We start from the raw sequence: 20,682 nt of genomic DNA on the forward strand, positions 1-20,682 counted from the left end.
TAATTATTGATTTTGACATTTAGAAGATGAATATATAGATTGGAATGCTACAAATGAATTTCTCAGTGGGACTAATGAAGTTGTTAGAATTTAAACTCAGGTCTAATTCATTTATGATGCTATGATGACATCTAGAGGCCTGTTGCCCAGAAATCTTGTACCATTTTCCTTTTTCACTGGGCTGAATATAATTATCAGAATCCCCTTCAGTCCATCAAGCACTAAAATTAAGATCCGCTTTCAGCATCCTATGACAGCTTTAAATATTAGAACACACAGCCCACCAATTCAAGTCTTAGATAACTCCTCTCTGCACTCAATAGTCTTTTCTTAGCTAGGCATCAATAAGGCACCACTGGCTCAAAGAAAGGCAGAAATCACCATAACGGGTGAAGGGTGTGATGTTTGACGGTTTGAAAGACAAACGAGTCCGTTAGCAGTTTGAGTCAGGAGAAAATATAGTGGAGCTTGCTGAAACGTGGCAGAAAGCCATGCAACTCTGGTGCCCACTCGGCAAGGCTGCAGCCGAGCCAGCCCTGGAGGGACATGAGTTATATGGCATTAAATCAGTCTCACATCCAGCTGACTTCCAGTTTCGTGTCTGCAATCAGCAGAGTTACTCGTGCAGCTAATGCAGCCGGGGCCTTCAACAAATGAGAAAACAGGGAAGGACAGATAAAAGTTTCTCATTTTGGTTTCTGAGTAGCAGGTAGAATATTTCAGGAGTATCTGAACGTACAGATTTGCTTTATTAAACCCAGGGTTTATGTCACATTTTCCTAAATCGGAGATAAAATAAAGGCTTCAATTGATAAGAAATATTCTGAAAAAATTAACAGGATAAAGACACTAAAATGCAGATGCAGCAGAACATTTTTTCCCCAAAAACCTTGTCACACAAAAGCTCAGAAATTTATTGAAACTTCCATAACATAACATTAGGTACAAGTGGACTGATTATATAAAGAGGGTAGTTCTTTATATAATCAGACAGTTTATTTAGAGCAGATGCAACAATCTAATCTGTAATCTTCCAAAGATTTCATTAGAAAATAAAAAAGAAAGTCTTACAAGGTTAAAACAGAAAAACAACATATTTTCTTTTCTGCGATTGTTGTTCACAGATGACTAATTTTTTAAGTGGAGGTGGAGACAACTTCCAGCTTCTGCTTTCTTCTGTGATTGGCCCTTTGTTACCATGGGGGAGACATCGGCTGTGGATTCTGGAGGTAAGACATCACCACTGCTGAGATAGAAAGCCTAAAAAACACAAAACAATTCATTTTAAATGAGTAACTATGCTGTACAGCTAAATTTTAGACATAGAAAGATAAAGAATAAAATGACCATCAGTCTAGTTAGTTACTTCTCTTCTTTTGCTACTAAGACACTCCTAATTCAGAGGGTCCCTGAAGTACTCCTGTGGTACTTTGCACCATCAGACCAGGCCAATGTCACCCAGAATCTTGTGGTTTCGTTCTGATTTGTTGCTGCTCATACATGTATTTAGTTGACAGCTCCAAAAGACACAAATCACAATGGCCTGACGATTCTGACAGATTTCCTTAAGAAACTAGGATTTGCTTCATCAGAAGTTTCAGTAACAACAGCTTGTCTGTTGGCTTGAACAACACAGGACAACTTTCCCTGGTTTGTGGGTTTGGATCGGTCAAACCCAGTCATCCACTAACAGCTTTATGAACAAAATGTTTACTTTTATATCAAGCTACTTCAATGGGGGCCTTTTGTATAAAATGCGCATATCCACAATAAAAAGAAAAATGTGGTGCGATACTTCAAGCACAACTTGAAAGTAGTGTGAAGGTGTGCAGTAGTTAGGCATAGTTTTGACCTTTGAAAATGTGCTGCAACAGTAAACCGTTCCAATCGATACCTACAAAACTCACTTAAATACACTGAAACATGACTCCACAAAGTTTAATCTAACACATGGAGCATCAAACCTGATATTTTAATATGGCTGAGCTATGATGAGCTAAATCTGAATGATCGCATTTAGCCTCATACGATAAATAAACTTAGACGGATGTAAACTGTACATATTCCTTAAGATGGTCATTTAGAGGTGGCCATGCATCGCTTTGTACGTCCAGCAGAAATATAATCTCATCTTTCATTCTAACTGGGAAACAAAAAAAGTGGCGGCTTCAAAACTTAATTCCAAAAAGCTCAGATAGGAGGAATAACAAGGCTGACATTTGTGGATAATCAGACACGTTCCTAAACAGCTGAGTAAAGACTAGTGTATTTGTGTAAGGATTGCAACGTTGGCCCTGCTGGAGGAGGGAGTTTATATTCAGAAATTTAACCCGACCTGCTGGAACATGCTGGTGCATGGCTTTTAAACTGGTTTAGACTGATCAATGTCACAGCGATGCAATGGGAAGAACTGAGCATCACTGGTTCAACTTCTCACTGCTGCAATTTTGCAACAAAACTGTTTCAGTAACCTGACTAAAAGAACCTGTATGGAATCCCCGAGCTGCCTCAAATGAAACGGGCTCTCTTTATGCTGCTTATATCTATTCTTTTAGAAATAAATACAATACAACATCTTACCAACTGCCCCAGTGAGCAGCCCTCCTGTATCATGAATAGAGTGCATTGTTATCAATAAGCCTTGCAACTAACCTGCGAAAGCGCATAAAAAACAGGCTTTGGGCTGGTCCAACTCAGGACTCCAAAGTATTTATATTGGAAGTAGACCTCAAGCAGGCTCCGTGTTATGACTGGGCTCTGCTGTTTTTTTGTTGCTGTTTTTCTGATCAGGTTTTGACATCCTAAATCACATTAAACATCAGCGTACTTCACATGTGTTTGTAGTAGGACTGATACAATAAATTGGATTAATCAGGATTAAAAAAATCTTCAACCAATTTAGTAATAGATTAATTGTTCAGCAGAATATACAGATATGCCATTACCTTAAAGAGGGGTGCACTCAGTGCAGTAATTATGCCAAAAATTGACAAAATAGAAACAAATAGAAACTTTGCATTTAATATTCAAAAGCAGGCCTAACGTTTTAAAGTAGTGTAGTTTTAGCTTCACCTGGCTTAAATTCTGTAGAAAATCCTATTTAACTCACCTTTTGATTTTAAATTATTAACCAACTAATCTAGAAAATAATCAACAGATTAATGGATTAGCAAAATAGTCATCATTATAATGACTCGGTATATAGTCAATGACATTAAGCTATGTTTAAACTCACTGCAGCTGCCAGATGGCATAGTCTGAACTTCAGACAAACATTGTAGAACAGAGCGGTTGCAATCCGACAAACTCCTGTTTTCAGCCTCTTTATTAAGTGAATCACCAAAGACAGATGAGATGTTGGTTAAGAACATTTTCTAGGAAACGGGATAAATTGTACTAACAACTAAACCCTCCCCAAATTAAAGATTACTGATAAAACATGAAAAGCGGATAAGCTTTTATTACATGAGATGAGCTCTTATCGATAGCACTGTAACAAGGGTTGCATTTTTCTTTAATATATCAGCACAATGTAAATAACTATGGTTGGAGAACTTACATAAAGCTGCTCATCATTTGTTTGGTGTCTTCTGAACTTCTGGAGTTTGCAAAGCTGATGAAAGAACAGTAGACTGCGATCCAGGCGCACCACTTCAGCTGAAACGCAAAAAAAACTGATTTAGGTTTGATGAAACCTTACAAAGATCACCAGAGATGTCAAACAAAGTAGTTTCTGCGAATTAAAGCAGGGAATACAGATGACTGGATTTCTGTTAGGATATAATTATGGACAAAGAATGTTTGCAGCCTGTTGGAAACCTCAGACTAAAGGTCTACAATCTGTAGAAAATCTACAATGACGACTTTTTTTGTGTTAACATGAATCAGTGATAATACAGTCTGCTAAAGAGCTTAAAATCTCAAAACTAGTCATTTTAAACTCAATGGTTTGAGTTTCTTTATAAATCTGAGCAAATCCCAGTTTATTTACATATATATCAATAGATATATAGAGATATATTTAAATATACCAACTTTGAAAGCCTTTAGTTATTGATTATTGTACAAAATATTTTGATCTGTTGTGGCAGTATAGAAAGAAAATAATATTTCAAATGTTATTTGAGTTTTTGAAAGAGAAAACCAAATGCGTCTTATCAGAATATGTTTTATACTAAGTTGCTTCATACAACAAGGGATTTGACTTCAGTTCCACATTTGTCTCAACAAATACATTTTTACACAATATATAAAAAGCCAAATAGATCTTATTTGTGAATACATGTAAAGAAATTTACAACAAAGAGAAATACTCAGTGAAATACTTTGAAAATCAGAATTTCAACCTGATTTCAACCTTATTAGTTTTGCATCATGAAAAAATATGTATATTTTGATGGTAAAAATTGTTGTCAACTTAATAACAAGAAATGGACACTTGTCCTAATATATAAAGAAAAATAACAAAAGTATTTTATAAGAAATTCATGAAAAACAAAGTGAAAGAACATTGATTTTTTTTTTTTTTTTTGGTACAACATAACCTTAGAGTATTGTTGCTGATACAGGCCCTTACATTTATTACTTTTTTTTATCTTAGCGTATTAACTTTTTACCTTTACTTTTTAACTTTTCAATTAGATTTTTTAAGTTTTTACTTAACTTGTTAACTTTTTCTTTTCATTTTAATTTCTAGTTCGTAATATATCATTCAGGGGCTCATATAAATGATCAAGTGATGGAAAGTAAAGTACATCTACTTGATTACTGTCCTTAAGTACTATTTTTAGGTATCTTTACTTTACTTGAGTAAATTTTGAATGGGGGGTACTTACAACTTCTACAACTACTACAACTCCACTACATTTTAAAGTCAAATATTGTCCTTTCTACTCCACAACATTTCTAGGAAGCTGCTAGTTATTTCTTTCCTTGGTCGGATTAGTCTTTTCCATCCGTTGTTGCTGTTTTTCTTTCTTGAAATACATTTCAACATACAAGATTGCACTCCTTAGGACACCACGGTTTTAGTGATTTGCATGACATTCCACAAATGGGATAAACTCAGGGCAGATATTATTTGGATTTTATAAATGATATTAAAGCGTTAGTTGTTTCCAATGCTGCCAAGTTGTTCAGTAGGATGAATTCTCAAATCAGAGATGTAGTTTATTTTTGGTAATAGATTCAACCTTAAACCTCTATTCCATAGTAAAAGTGTGAGGAGAACCAAGATTCCTTTTTGGTTTTGTTTGAATAAGAAATAATAATTAAAATAGCTGTCCTTGTTTCTTTGAGCAATTTATATGCTGGTTCTTTACAGGTGGTGTAGAATTTGTAGCAGTGCTTCTAAGGGTCAATGCATTGGTGGTTTCTTAAAGTTAAAAGTTTCTAAAATTACTCCAAATATTATACAGAAATGTACCGGTATTAGAAAATTTTATTTGTATTTTTGAATGTTTAGGTGTTTTAAAATGCATGTACTTTTGAATACTTAAGTATTTTCAAAAAGTGAATACTTTAACTTGAGAAAGATGTTTCACTGAGTAACTTTTGCTTGTAGTTGAGTAAGATTTGACTACGAGTATCAATACTTCTACTCAAATACTACTGCTGAGTACTTCATCCACCACTTGTCAAATGCCAAAATAACATGTACCACCCCATAGAAGTGTCTTTGCTAAATGGCTGGATATAAATCTTGTGCTTCATTTGCAAGGGGTATGAATGTGATGGGTAACTTGCCCTATAAAGGGATAAAATGCCCGCTTCTTAAAATGTGAAATCAGAAACCAGTCACAAAACTCTGCTTAGTGTATTTCTGGTTGTGTAGATGTGCATTGATTTTTTTAACCTTAAGCATGAGACCACACATGCTGAAGATCATGCCGAGCAGGTTCATGTAGTCAGGAGTGGGGTCCTCTAGTGTGGGGTTGGTCTCTGTGCTGGGGGGCTTGTACCTGCAACCCAAAAAACCTTTATATCAACCAACAGGAGGGGAAAAAGGGAAACAGAATAGAGAATAGTACTACAGGTATAACAGAAATGTCCTTTACTGTCACACAGAGGAAAAAATATATATATAATGTTTTAACAAAAAAGCAAATTGTCTATTAAATAAACAATTTGCTTTTTTGTTAAAACATTATATATATTTTATTTATAGACTCTATTTAAAGAAAAGAACAAAAATCCAAAAGTTAAAATAGACTAATTAGCAAAAGAAATATAACATAAGAAAAAACACAAATCTTTAAATCAAATAGCATATTTTATCATATAAATATCTGCTGTGATCATGAACACCGTTTTTGTGTCATTCTAATTTATAGATGTGTATTAGATTTGATCAGCTCCAGGATATTAGAATACCAAGTATATTATTATCATAAAATAATGTATTGAGTCGTATTGCTAAGGTAATTTAACTAGATACATTATTATAAAGATTGGGTGCATTTTAAAAGATAAGATAGCACTTACTTTTAAGCTCCAACACTAGAACATTATCCAGTTATAATAGGTGACAGCTTTAATGAAGTAACTAGCCTCTAATCCCAGTGTAAAGACCCTCACGATGAATGACAGGGTTAGCATTAGCCAGCTGTTGCTTAGCAATCGGTTCAGCTCGCTTTATTTTGACAAAACTCACCTTAAAATCTTATTTTGTCTCCTTGGGTCAGCCATACTGTTGGTGGACATGTTTGGATATAACTTTATCCAATATGGAGGTAAGGAAACGAATATTTAAAACTCCGCTGACCGACCCACAGCTGATTGACTTTTCAGTAGAGGAAAGAAAGTCCGCTAAGTACTTCCGGTTACTTTAAAAATAAAAGCTTTTTACCCTTTAAAGCTTGGGCGTTCAATAACGTGGAAAGTTTTTTCTTTTATTTTGATATGATTATTTAACCTCAATATGATTCACGTCCGCTTACTAGCTGCTAATGCTAACAAACACGGCAAATGAGATGTGGGGGAGAAAAAAAATGACCTTATATATGTACCAAACTGTGGATAAGATTAGAGAACTGTGAACATGCCCCTCACTGAAAATTTATTTGTCTAAAAATAAGTTCAAATAGGTAAGCATACAACTGTTTTTTTTTTTTTAGGTAAAACGTTGGGTAAAATTAAGGAGCTAAGGTGTTCAAAGTGTCCATTTACTTTTGGTTAACCTACAGATTACTTTTATTTCGTTTAATATCATCTTCATTAAAAAATTTTCTGTAAATTGCAAACGTTTTCATAAAACGTAGACAGATGTATTTGTTATTTTGTACTCAATTTCATTTTGTTTATAGTGCAGCCTTGAAAAATAGTAAAACATATATAAAAACAGTAATATAAACACATGACTGTAAATTTACAGTTAACATTTCAGTTTTTTTATGATAAAATATAATAAGTTTAAAAAGGATAAAAAGTAAAAGGGTCTAAATCTTCTCTAATGTGTCATAAAGATGGGAAAACCCATTCCAATATAGTTTGATGTTATTGAGGTATAATGATAATGTGAACATGGTGCATTTTTGGTCTGTTTACTTCACCTCTCAGTTCCTGTCGGCTATGGCGTTTCCTCAACCCAAACCTGAGCCTCCTCAGCTTCCTCAGCATCTTCTGAAGACCATTGACTGTAAGCAGGGAGCAGTCAGAGCCGTCCGCTTCAATGGTAGGCTTCATAATCCCAAACTGTCATTGTTTTAAGAGATCTTTCTTTTTTCCCCCCACTGTTTTAACTGTATTTCACCTCAGATTGTATTACAAACCCAAAAAACAGCAGGAATCCCAATAATTCAGTGTTGGATCGACATAACAGTACCACTGCCATATACTTTGGATCATTATATATATGCAATAGAAACACTAAAAGGGAATTTAGTTTCGAATTACATTGAAATTAATATGACCTATATTCAGAATTCATGCAATTGCATGATACTTGCTTGAAATCCAAGATGTCAGTTGTCAGTTTACATTATAATGACATGACTTTAACTTGAAATGATCAGCTAGACTTTGTCATTTTTAGGATCCAATTTATTTTATTTAAACCTTTATAGTGCAAGTTACCTTTTTTTGATCACTTGCATACCCCTTACAAATGGAGGTTTGTAAACTAAAAAAATCTAAGTGCCAGTATCAACATTAATGCTTCTAAGGTTATGTTGTACCAAAAAAAATGTTTCTTTCACTCTCAGAGTGTTTTTCATGAATTTCTTGCAGAAGCACTTTTGTTATTCTTCTTAATATATTCACACAAGTTGCCGTTTCTTTTTATTTCATTGACATACATTTTTACCATCAAAATATCAATATAATTTAAATTTTACAAAAGTAATAAGGTCCTGGATTCCAGTAACACTATTGGCTTGAAATTATGATTTTCAAAGTATTTCACTGAGTGCCCTATAAAAGGTTAACTCTACAATAAGTTGTCCAACTAAAGCCATACCATCATTATCTGCATCTTGTCCCTTTGGTCAGTTGATGGAAACTACCTGATGTCCTGTGGCAGTGACAAATCTCTAAAGTTATGGAGTGTTGGCCGAGGGACGTTGCTGAAGACGTACAGTGGGCATGGATATGAGGTTCTGGATGCTGATAGGTGAGGAGGGTTTATACACACGATGGAAACGGTAGGGATTCAGAAAATATAGAGAATGAATTAAAGAACACATGGCAAAGCAGAAAACATCCAGCCAAAGATCCAGCTGGCAGCGTTCTTTAACTAACTATCCAATTTAATCAACAAGCAAAACATCCAACACTCAACATAAGCCTCTGCCTCTGCTGGCACTAACAGCTATTTTCTTTATTTTCTTTTTCGACAGTTCCTATGACAACAGTCAGCTTTGCTCCTGTAGTTCTGATAAAACAGTGATCCTGTGGGATGTTGCGTCCGGCCAAGTCACACGCAAGCTCAGAGGACATGCTGGGGTGAGTTCTGCTCCTTTTATCTTTGTGTTTAAATCTATCCTGTGATAGATTTTCCTCATTTCTTGGTAAAATTGTCTTTTTACAGAAAGTTAACTGTGTGCAGTTTAATGAGGAGGCAACGGTCATATTATCAGGTGAGATTTGGTTTGTGGAAAATGTCCACCACATTTATGTACTCTGGAGTGTTGCCTTTTTTTTTTTTTTTTTGTATTTTTGGGATACAGATTAAAGGTTGTACTTAGTAATGATACATTTTATTATGAGGTGCTTAAAGAAATTATACAATAAAACAACAATAAAAATGGCAGCAAAAGTCAATAATACATCATTAAAAACAGTATAGAAACTAAAAATCAGGTTAACAAGTTAGCTTCCCTATAAATCAAGGTAGGTTGAGTACTAAACGCTTTTCTAAACAGATTTGATTTTAGATGAGGTTTAAAAAGTGCAAAATTAAAAATGATAAACATTAGGAAACAATTGCAGAAAGGAGGAGTGCTGTAATGCTCTGAATGTCGAGAGTTTAAACTACTCTCGACTCTGTAGTGATTAGATGGGCAGGATGTATATTTAGGAGCATGAAGTGTGAGGAATGAAGAGAACATGAAGGGATGGAGAAGACCATTAATATATGGAGGTGATGCAAGGTTACTGAAGATTTATAGGTAAGGAGAGGAATGTGTTTTCATTGATGATACACTGATAGAGTTAATGGGCCATTTATGCAATTAGATTTTTTATGTAATTTTCTCAGTATGTGAATTTCCTTAATTTTTAAACCTTTAACTTTGACGATGGAGATTGTATTCTTTCAGTACCTTTTTTCATGTTTCGTGTTTTCTACTGTACTTTGTTTTTTTTTTTATTTCAGCTTAATGTACTCTGCCTTTTTTATTTCATCATCCAGGCTCCATAGATGGGACGGTGAGATGCTGGGACACCAGATCCAGAAAAAATGAGCCCATCCAGGTTCTAGATGAGGCACGCGACAGCATTAGTAGCCTTAAAGTTTCACAACATGAGCTACTCACTGGGTCAGCATATCAAAAATGAATATGAAATGAATACGTTTATTGCACACAAAAAATAGCTCCCTGTAGAGTCTTAGTATAATTATGACTTTGAATTACTGACAATGTAATTTTTATAACCTACATCTTCTGCGTAGGTCGGTGGATGGCAGAGTGAGGCGTTATGACCTCAGGATGGGACAGCTTCACGTTGACTTCATCAGCAGTTAGTAAATTCATTTCAGTTACACTTTTACAGAGCAGGAGCAATGAAAACAAAACATATTGCATATTGTTATATCAATAATTGTTTTCTTTTCCAGAAGTCGGTAAACTCTGAATACTCTTCTGTTCCAGGTCCCATTACATGTGTGTGCTTCAGTCAGGACGGGCAGTGCACCCTGAGCTCCAGTTTAGATTCAACAGTTCGACTTTTGGACAAGAGCACCGGAGAAATGCTTGGAGAGTCAGTTTAGATCTTTTTGTTCTCACCCCTGACTTAACGTTAGCTATCAGGAAAACAAAAAGCATTGTTCATCTAATATAAACTTAAAACATATATGTTATAAAGACACAAACTTTTGAATTAAAAGCAACTTCACACAGACATACATTCAATGATGGTAATAGTACATTTAATTTATGAAGCACTTTACATGCACACAGGGTTCCTCGTGGGTCATTTAAAATCATTAAAAGTCAATAAATATATATTTTTTAAATTAAATTGGCATTAAAATAAATTTAATGTGATTATTTTGGCATTTAAAATGCTTTATTTAGAAAAAATGTTTATAAAAACAATTTATTAAACGAGATATATATATATATATATATATATATATATATATCTATTTGCATATTTGCGCGGAACTGCTTCCGGTTGATCGTAAAGCCGTATGTTCTGAAAAGAAGGTCAAGGCGGAGAAAAGCTAGAGAATGGCAGCCTGCCAACGGTAAAGATGAAGAAGGAATTTGCTGTGTATATATGAGAGTCATGGATACTTGTTGATGGCATTTAAGTTATTTCTAAGAGCATTAAAAGCATTAAATTAGAGTTGCTCATTTCTGTTTAAGCCCTGTGCACATCTCAAAGTACTACAGAATGAACATTGGTCAACATATAAACACAATAACCAACATTAAATGAACATTTAAAACTAAGGTTAAGAGGTCTGTTGTAAAACCTTCAAACCAAGAAGAAATTATTTTTTGAAAGACCTTATTGTCTGTGTTCCTGTCAGCTGTATCAGAAGTGCGTATGTTATACTCGTTACAAATGAAAGTAAGAACTTACTGGTCAGACTGTAAAGCAAACCAAAAAATATCCCAGAGTCTACTCAAGTCTGATTATGCAAATCTCTGGCTTTATTCTATGTGCATCATCTTCCTAAAGCTAGTATGTTAGAAATCCGTTTTACTGAGACACCTTGCAGATAAAACTGCTGGTAATAACTTATCATAAAAAAAGGTATTTTATTGACATATTTTCTTTAAGCCTAGTTTCATGAAAATTAATTTTCACATTTTACTCTGGCATAGTTAACAGCTTTTTAAGATCCAGTCAGGGCTCATTTACAATCAGACTAAATAAAAGAAATAAAAAAGTCACCATCTGTCACAGTGTGCCAGGCCTGGAAAGGGCCTCCAGAATTACTATTGTGCTAAAACAGCATTTTTGGAGCAGAATAGAAAATCCTAAGAAGTGATTCTGAAAAAAAATACAACAAGCCAGATCAAGAATAATTTGATCAGTAATTTAAAAAGCATGTTTTGCTTTTCTACACTTTTTTCACTATCTTCTGTTTTTTCCATTAGATATACTGGACACAAGATGAAGGGCTACAAGTTAGACTGCTGTCTGTCCAGTAAGGACACCCATGTCCTGAGCTGCTCAGAGGACGGACACGTGTATTGCTGGGACCTGGTGGAAGTAAGTACCTGTCTATTACAACCCTCCACAGTGCTACATAGCCTTACTGTCATCCTGTATATCTAGATTTAGGGATATAATTGCATGTGAATTGCGTAATTGTAAAATCCAGTAACACTTTAAAAGTGCATGTGACCTGTAAGAGTCTCTCAACCTCAAAGCAGAAATCTGACCACATCATTTCTGTCTGAATGAATTGCAGGGATCTTTATCATTAAAGTTGCCGGTGGGAAAAGCAGTCGTCCAGTCGCTGTCTTTCCACCCCACAGAGACCCGCCTCCTCACTGCAATGGAGGGCCGGGTTCAGGTGTGGGGGGTACAACCAGAGGAGGCAGAGGAAGACATCCAGGCCAGTTAGAAATTATGAATGGAATTCACTGGAAGCCTTTGCAGGCAAAATTCCTTTCTGTTAAAAATGTGACGTCTTGCTGTAAAAGAAATTAAATATTTTATCTTGAGATATTGAAGTTCCTGTTGGCTGTGATCTGTATTTTTTTTCTTTTCTTTTTTTTTAAACACATCTTCATGCAAGCACAGGGCTTTGCTTCAGGACATAATGAACAATATATTAATCTGGAAGTGATATATCCTTAATCCTGCCAGACAAATTAAAAATCATTTGATTATGATGATATTGACCAAAAGGAAAAAAACTCAATTTCACAGTTTTTGTTTTTTGGGCAGAAATAAATAAAGCAAATGGCAGACTGTGGTTCAGAGCTCAATCTAAACGGAAACTTATATTTACTCAGATTGGCTGACCAATTTTTAACTATATACCTTGGATCGATCTATCCATCTATTCATTGATCTATACATTTATGAGAAATCCAATCTAATGGTTTAAGCTTGATAGAAAACACATCACACTGATTGAAACACATTATGTTTAATGCATTTTAAAATAAGGCAAAAAAAGAAATTAAAAGGTCATTTTTTTATAGAATTTACATAGAAATGAATACATCAACAAATAAATTAATCTTCAAGTAAAAAAAACACATTAAATAAATAAATAGCTTTTGTTTTTACATATATATATACACTTTTTAAGTATCTGAACTATTCAAGACCTTAATTCATTGTTTTCAAAACACACATCTTAAAGGCTTTATAGTTATTTTGTTAATAACAGTTTTTTTTAGGTTTGAAATAAATACATATTAGCTTATTTACAAATCTGTTGTAATTCAAGTTAAAACATTTGTTCAGTTTTACCCTGAATGTTGTTGAGTCCTAATTCTGAATAACATGAACTCACAAAGCAATGCTGCCTGTAAAAATGTAATTTCCTTGTCTTTTACTAAAGCTCAATGCAAACACAGAAATGTGAGTCCTAAAACATAAACAATAGAAATTAAATTTTGAGGGTTTTCACTGCAAAAATTGTTTTTGTTTTTTCTTCTAGGAAATAAATTTGTTTACTGAGACACAATTGTGTCTCAGCAAATATCTTTAGAACTCTCACCCACCCTATTAGTCCAACTGTTCAATCTACACAGCTGCAGCCTGCAGCAGACAGCTTCTCCACTTTGTGCCAGCGGTGGGAGTTATCGAGAAAGGCGATGTCCTCGTAATGGGTGGGCCTGCAGCATGGTGTGTTGTGCCACAGCTCCCCAGGAGTGGGATGTGGGAGCAGTCCGCTGAGCAGCAGGTTGCTGAGTGTGAGGTCATGGTTGGAGCGAGCGCGGGGACAGGTCCCGCTGCAGTACTTAAATAAGACCGTCTCATCTGAGTTGTAGCCTAAGCCCAAGTCTCGAACCTGCAGCAAGATGGAGCGCAGGCTGCACTGGGAGTCAGGAGCTGAGCGTCGTGTCCGGACTGGGACTGAGACGATGGGGATGAGAGATGGCTCAGCTCCAGATGCTTCCGTTTGGATTTCTACAGTTAAAGATCTGCTTCTTCTCTCTTCATCTGCAGACAATAGAGTTTTCTGCTTCTGGCCTGCAAAAGAAGGACAGACATATTGATAAATCTGATAAGCAATTTCTCTACTTGTTTCAGTGAAACTTAAAGCAATTGTTCACACCATCACTACTTACCTATCAGTGACCTCAGCCAGTGGCCTTCTCCCTTGGCGATGCAGAAGAGAAGCACAAGAACTTTTAAAAAAGTTGTCATGATTAGTATTCTGCTCTTCGTCAGTCAGATCCCTCAAAATGAACCAGAGACGTCTGTGTATGTCCGTCTAGAAGTGATTCCTCAGATGAAGACGAGTCACGACCTCCAATATATATCCCTCTAAGATGAAGGGGGGGTGAAGGGTTGAAACAAGGAGGTGTAGGGGAGAGATCAGACACTAACCCGTTACTTGCCAGCTGACTTTCTTGCTCACCTGAGACTGAAGGGGAGCGTAGGAGGGCAGGCGGGCGCTTGACCCAGAATTTGTCCTGTTGGGATTATGCATTGGTGTAAATCACTGGTTTATCCTGTAGAGTTTCCCCACAGGTGTTTTTCCAGAGGAAGCTGGCCACTAGCAAACAGCATGGTCTCCCAAAGGTTCATGGTTTTTGGAAGATATTTTGGACAGTAAAGTTACCAGATATATGTACAACAAATGAATCAAAGGATAAATATGGTTCAAAGCCAGACAGACATCCTCATGAATTAAATATCTTAGAGACAAAAAAAAAATATATGGATATAGGAAATGCAAAAACATAAATATGTTTCTAAAAGCCCTGCTGAATTATTGTGGAATTACATTGGCCCCTGTTAGAGTCTGTTTTTTTGCCTCTAACATCAGTCTACATGTTAAATCCAAGGGGTCAGAAGAAAGAACATCAAGAGCTCCAACGACGGCTTTAAAAAAAAAAAAAAGGAACCAGAGTTTTATTATTAGATAATGACCTGGTGCTGCAGAAATTCCTCAATGGGTGAATCCTCTTGAGCTGGTCCATAAATTGAGGGATTTCACCAGCAATGTGAGGCTGACATGTAGAATATGTAGAATATGCATTATGCAATGATTACAGGACCCAAAGAGGCAGTAAGTGGAATTCAGAGATTGATAGAAAAAGGCTTATTGGACCTCTGTGTCTACCATGAAGGTGCAGGGCAACACCTCAGCTCCTTATATGGCCAACTGTAATATTCAGACAGAGAAAAGAACACTGGATTCAAAAAGCTTTCATTTAATGTACTGGTTTTCTCAGAAAATATATAGAATGGTGTTACTATAATATCCTGCTAGTACTGTGCTTTTAGCTGTACAGACTATGGAGAATTTTTCATACGTCATGAATTTTTCTACACAAGTCAATGATTTTTGTTTGAATTTTAACTAAGAAGTTAAATAAAGCTTTTTTTTGCCTATTCTAAATCTAAAAAAAACACGGGATGCACATATTTTTACACCCTTTTTATTTTAATTTATTTAAAATGTACTGCGCTTGATTTATTTAAAATGTACTGTGCAAAGTTTACCAGCGTGCTAAAAAAATATATGTATACATAAAGTTGTTCTTTGAGGGACTATGTTTGTTGGAGAACATGAGTTAATAGATACGATCATGAGGAATAAAAAACAGCAAATAGATCAAGAATATAGCTTGGAAAAATGCAAAGCAGGGTTTATAAAGCTTTATGCCATGCTTTAAAATAGTCATCATTCTAAAGTAAATTAAACCTAATACATGTTTTCAAAGTTGTGTTTAAGACACTTGACAATATTTTGTGGAGCAAGGTCATCTCTTTGTCAAACGAGGTTTAGAGCAGGGGTCACCAACGTTGTGCCCAAGTACCAAGTGGCCCTCAAGGACCACATGGGGTGCCCTCAGAATCTTCTGAAAATAGAAAGACTTGTCAGTGGGCTGAGTTTGAAATGTAATTTTATTCTGTCGCTCTTCTTTTTTTTAATCAGCTGTAGAACATCTTAAAATGAACATGTCAAAAAATAAAGTAGAAAAATCATTCAATTCAATTCATTCAAATGGGTTCATTGGCTTCCTGTTCAATCCAGAATAGAATTTAAAATCCTCCGTCTCACATATAAAGCCTTAAATGGCCAAGATCCATCTGGTATCACAGATATGATTGTTCCTTTATTTTCCTAACAGAGCACTTCACTCTCAATCTGCAGGTTTACTAGTGGTTCCTAGAATTTCTAAAAGTAGAATGGGAGGCAGATATTTTAGTTATCAGGCTCCTCTCCTGTGGAACCAACTACCAATTTTAGTCCGTGAGGCAGACACCCTGTCTACTTTTAAGACTAGGCTTAAAACTTTGCTTTTTGATAAAGCTTATAGTTAGAGTGGCTCAGGTTATCCTGAGCTATCTCTATAGTTATGCTGCTATAGGTTTAGACTGCTGGAGGACATAGGGACCCCTTTTCACCACTCTGCTTCATTCTATCTCCATTCTCCCATTCTGCAGAATCTATTCTCTAATCTCTAATGTTATGCTCTCTCTGCTTTTTCTCATAGTAGCTTTGCCTCGTCTGTTCCTGTTTGGCTGTGACACCATCCTGGAGAGAAATATCAGCTGTGCTGCTGCCGTCAACACCTTTGTTTATAGAAGTTGGAGATCAGCCTGTTTTCCAGTGTAGTCCTGTTTCTCTGACTGTGACTCGCTGGATGTGCTCTCTTCATCCTCTGACATGGGAGCTGGCTCAGAGCTCGTCTGCCTGGCTGTGTGTTTCCTGGACGGGGCCGCCTTTTACAGTTGCTTTTTGTATCTCTGCTTCTGTCTCCTTGAACCGCAGTCGGCCTCGGCAGATGGCCGCTCACACTAAGTCTGGTTCTGTTGAAGGTTTCTTCCTGTTAAAATGGAGTTTTTCCTCTCCACTGTCGCTGAGTCGATGCAATCAACTGGTTTTCCTTAGATAGAAAACTTTGAATCAATTTCACTGTATGATCTGGTGAACTGTAAAGTGTGTTGAGATGACATGTGTTGTGAATTGGTGCTATAGAAATAAACTGAATTGAATTGAATTGAATTGAAAAAACACAAAAGGTTCATGCCAGAGTTACAGGCCGGACTTCCCTCACAAAAAGCAATGCATATTTTAAAGGGGTTAACCAAAGATATAACTTTATTCTCTAAAAGGAATAGAAAAGGCTTATCATCATCCAAGAGATGTAAATAAACATGGACATTTTCATGAAAACTATACAGACATTAGCACCAGCCCTTGACTATGATGCATGATGGTGATTATTTGTTCTTGTTCTGCAGCACAGAGGATTTATTTACTGTTTTATTTGCTTAACTACTTGCTTTCATTATGTTTTTATCTTAACTTGCTTTTATTTGGCTTTTATTTTCCTTCTGTTTTGCTTTATTAATGTAAACCACTTTGTATTGTCTTTGTAATAAATTGTGCAATATAAATAAACTTGCCTCGGCTTAACTAATTGTTTTGCATCTGATCAAGAATCACTATTTGTTAGAGTTAAAAAAAAATCTACAACCAGATAAGGACCTGAAGAATTGTACCTACTTTTCATCTATTGATTGACGAAGAGTGAAAACGTTTTTTTTTTTTTTTTTTTTACAATTTACTGTCAAAAGAAGCTAACATATAGGAGGGAAACTTTAAATAAAAATGTTTGATAGGAAATCTAATAATACGGTAAAAACAGACAATATGGTCAAACTGAAAGGTTTAAGCTTAAAAAGTATAATAAAAATAATGGTGAAAATTTTATAAAGATATAAGGCATAAATCACAGAGAAAAGACAATAATTAATGAATTTTTTTATGCACATAATTCCTTGCTCCTCTTAGTTTTTTTCTTTCTTCTTTTTTTTTTTTTTTTTACAAACACCGCATGTCCAATAAGGCTTCTACCATATTTATTAGTTTTAAACAGGTTCATCCCTTACAACTCTGTTGATGTGATTTACTAAGGAACCATCCCTAAACCCTAAAATAATACTAGCCAACAAAATTTACTGCAAGGAATTTTAGTACTTCTTTTCAAGGTAATATTTTTGAGCTTGCATATGATATATGATATGATAAAAATGAAATAGAAGTCCAAAGAAAAAAAAGAAAATTACTCAACCTCTCGAATAAAAGTCACTCTTCAGTTTCGTCTCACCTCATCTGAAATCACACATTAGCTCAAGTAGACAACATTTCCAAGATTAGGGACTGGATCTGAGTTTGAAGGTGAACTCTTAATGTTCGGAACAGTATGTAACAAATTATTTATGCAGAGGGTGATGGATGGCCAGACAAAAATAGGGATCTAACACTAGTCACTGTTTGAACTTAGTCCTAAAGGTTTCCCCTTAAGTTGAAACTGGAATGTAAGAAGATGGAATTAAATAATTATTTTCGCTAGAAAGTAATGGGCTAATTTGTTAGAAGCTGGATGGATCAATGAAAGTCTTCAGTCTTTTTATATATATTAGTGCTGATATTTATCAGTTAGAACATATTGACACAACTACAAAAAACATTAAAAAAAATGTTGAGAATTGCAGAGTTACAATTTAAGCAAAAAATCTATGATCTTCTCTTCATTTAAATCTATCTTGAGCTTTTTGTTGCTTTTTCTGTCCATTTTGAACATCATTGTAGTGAGCTTTCTGAAGCCTTAGTGTGTCATCTTTTCTATAATTTGGATTTTTTCTATAATCTGTATCTACAGGTCTAGTATATATATATATATATATATATATATATATATATATATATATATATATATATATATATATATATATATATATATATATATTTGTGTGTGTGTGTGAGACATGTACCTATAAGACATAAAAAATTGATTTTAAAAAATTTACAATTGTGTTGATTTATTGCATTTCCTTAAAATATGTGTATCACCTGCCTCTAACATACTACAGTTTCACCTGCAGGGTGAATCTAGTCTTGACCATGGAATTGCTTTTTCAGATTTTGGTAGAATTCCAAAATTTTGATTTTATGATCAAGTACTGTAACATTTTATAATCTGTTAGGTCTGATTTTGCAGAAATGTTCAAATTGTACCTATTGATTCTTATCTTTAGCTCACAGGTTTGACACCTGGTTTGGTTTTTATTGCTATAGAACATTCAATTCAGTTTATTTTTTCTATAATCACACCTGCTTCGAAGTTCAACATGCTTTTTATTCAGAGGAGGCGTTCTAATTACACTGGTTGTAATGAGAGGTTATTTGAGCTGTTGTCGCATTTCTATCATCTCATTCAAGAGTGACCTCCTTTTTTTTTTTTTTTTTTACACTTTTCTATCTATATGACTGACTTTACAGTTGTGTACAGGAAATGGAACAGCAAAGGTAGACAATTTTGCTTGGGCATCAATTACAAGATTACAAGAGAAGCGCTACAGTGCTGCAGTTCCCTTTCTAGTTACACCTGATTGTTTTTTTCCCTAACGTTAATGTAAAAACAATAAAAAAAAAAACAGAAGAACAATATAGATGTAGTAAATCCCAGAACTGAGACCACAGACAGATTATATCTATGTTTTAAGGATATAGAGTCAAGTAAAACAGGGTTTGCCTTTTTTATCCTTGAACTAACAAAGAAATTTGATTGTAACCGAATTTAAAATGCTTGCAATTTTGATGTTATGTCAGTCAGACTTAAATAAATGTGGGTCTCTCATCCAAAAACTGTATAGATTAATATAAAAAATTTAGATGTAGACAGTCTCTGTTAAATGTTTGTAGGAAATGAAATAGCAGATCATTTAGCCAAACAGTTGATAAATGAAGATACATTTGTGTAATATGTATTTAGTAAATCTGGTCTAAATGATGTGGTTTCAACATTTTTCATCATTGCAGGAGTGAAATACGTAAACCCCTCTGGTCCCCCGAGACCCCGTCAATCTGATGAGGTCTTGATAATTAGGATAAACACAAAGAGGTGCAGCTTTGCCCTGGCAGAGATTTTCTGGAGATCTTAGATATGAAGAATATGTTGGCTTTTTATATCAGGACTATAAACCTCACTGTTTTACTTTTTTTTTTTTTACTTTTAACATGTTATTCATTTTTTTTTTTGTCATGTTGATGTTCATCTTGGGTCTGTGTATAGCATTATGTGGCACATTTTGTAAAGGATACTGACAAGAGAGCTCACCCTCAGCTGAACCCCCAACACTATATTGACCTGTTACATACCTCTGAAGCATTGAAGATTTATATATTTTATTTCTACTAAATGTCTATGTAAAAGTGATCATTACAATGTTTTATTTTTAGAAAAAAAAACTCAAACCTTTATAAATCCTAATTGATTGTGGTTCACAAGTTAAATCTTTTATACAAACATCTTTATAGCATTAAGAGTCACTTTTGCATAACTAAAGTCTGTTTGGAGCAGAAAACAAGGATTGGGAATCTGGTAACCTACACAGACATGCATTTAACAAATGTACTTACCACTGTTTTACTTATCATTTTATCAAGAATGGAAAAAAAAAACAGCAGAAAGTGGCAAAGGAGCAGACATATTCACATTCCCAGGGATATAGAAGGCTTTAGGCAGAGTGACAGATAAGAAGACAAAGGGAAGCCAGAGGAGGTGGTGGGAGAAATACAGTGGAGATAAAGGAATCCTTCTGGATTATTGTCTGAGGAACTAGTCTGGAATTCAGTAATGTCAGAAAAGAGGAATGGGAAGAATGTACCATCACTTTCTGGAACAGTAAGAAAGAGAAAAATATACTAAAATAGCATTTCACACATAATCAATTACTTTAAAATCTAATCATATGAAAGAGGTGTTTTGCGCTTATGATCGTGTTAGAGAAACAGTGGAAACTAGATTAGAAAAACCCTATCTATCTATCTATCTATCTATCTATCTATCTATCTATCTA

General features: G+C 34.9%; 3 protein-coding genes across 3 annotated transcripts; 1 reads left to right on the plus strand and 2 right to left on the minus strand.

Moving 5' to 3' along the window:
* Positions 1-888: 888 nt before the first annotated feature.
* wdr83os (WD repeat domain 83 opposite strand) lies at positions 889-6,813 on the minus strand. The gene is made up of 4 exons (XM_015400873.1): positions 6,653-6,813; positions 5,855-5,960; positions 3,560-3,657; positions 889-1,260 (listed from the first exon to the last, which is right to left on the minus strand). Exons 1-4 carry the CDS (start codon positions 6,700-6,702, stop codon positions 1,194-1,196), a joined length of 321 nt encoding a protein of 106 aa, XP_015256359.1. The 5' UTR covers positions 6,703-6,813; the 3' UTR covers positions 889-1,193.
* A 113-nt stretch (positions 6,814-6,926) lies between these two features.
* wdr83 (WD repeat domain 83) lies at positions 6,927-12,350 on the plus strand. Its single transcript, XM_015400872.1, has 10 exons — positions 6,927-7,085; positions 7,558-7,672; positions 8,488-8,608; positions 8,835-8,940; positions 9,026-9,074; positions 9,848-9,974; positions 10,109-10,176; positions 10,308-10,416; positions 11,769-11,883; positions 12,086-12,350. The coding sequence occupies exons 2-10, from the start codon at positions 7,570-7,572 to the stop codon at positions 12,239-12,241; spliced, it is 954 nt and encodes a 317-aa protein (XP_015256358.1). The 5' UTR covers positions 6,927-7,085; positions 7,558-7,569; the 3' UTR covers positions 12,242-12,350.
* Positions 12,351-13,372: 1,022 nt separating this feature from the next.
* Positions 13,373-14,004, minus strand: LOC107101818 (persephin-like). Its single transcript, XM_015400877.1, has 2 exons — positions 13,926-14,004; positions 13,373-13,827 (listed from the first exon to the last, which is right to left on the minus strand). Exons 1-2 carry the CDS (start codon positions 14,002-14,004, stop codon positions 13,373-13,375), a joined length of 534 nt encoding a protein of 177 aa, XP_015256363.1.
* Between the last annotated feature and the right edge of the window lie 6,678 nt (positions 14,005-20,682).

This window comes from Cyprinodon variegatus, unplaced genomic scaffold (assembly GCF_000732505.1).
Source record: "Cyprinodon variegatus isolate N-32 unplaced genomic scaffold, C_variegatus-1.0 Scaffold1158, whole genome shotgun sequence".
NCBI lineage: Eukaryota > Metazoa > Chordata > Actinopteri > Cyprinodontiformes > Cyprinodontidae > Cyprinodon > Cyprinodon variegatus.

Coding starts and splice junctions, on each gene's coding strand:
- LOC107101818 (XM_015400877.1), bottom strand. CDS start 14,004: ATGACAACTTTTTTAAAAGTTCTTGTGCTTCTCTTCTGCATCGCCAAG. Junction 13,828..13,925: donor CTGGCTGAGGTCACTGATAG/GTAAGTAGTGAT, acceptor CTTCTTTTGCAG/GCCAGAAGCAGAAAACTCTA.
- wdr83 (XM_015400872.1), top strand. CDS start 7,570: ATGGCGTTTCCTCAACCCAAACCTGAGCCTCCTCAGCTTCCTCAGCAT. Junction 8,941..9,025: donor AGCTCAGAGGACATGCTGGG/GTGAGTTCTGCT, acceptor GTCTTTTTACAG/AAAGTTAACTGTGTGCAGTT. Junction 10,417..11,768: donor ACCGGAGAAATGCTTGGAGA/GTCAGTTTAGAT, acceptor TTTTTCCATTAG/ATATACTGGACACAAGATGA.
- wdr83os (XM_015400873.1), bottom strand. CDS start 6,702: ATGTCCACCAACAGTATGGCTGACCCAAGGAGACAAAATAAGATTTTA. Junction 3,658..5,854: donor TGTGTGGTCTCATGCTTAAG/GTTAAAAAAATC, acceptor TTTGCGTTTCAG/CTGAAGTGGTGCGCCTGGAT. Junction 1,261..3,559: donor CAAATGATGAGCAGCTTTAT/GTAAGTTCTCCA, acceptor TGTGTTTTTTAG/GCTTTCTATCTCAGCAGTGG.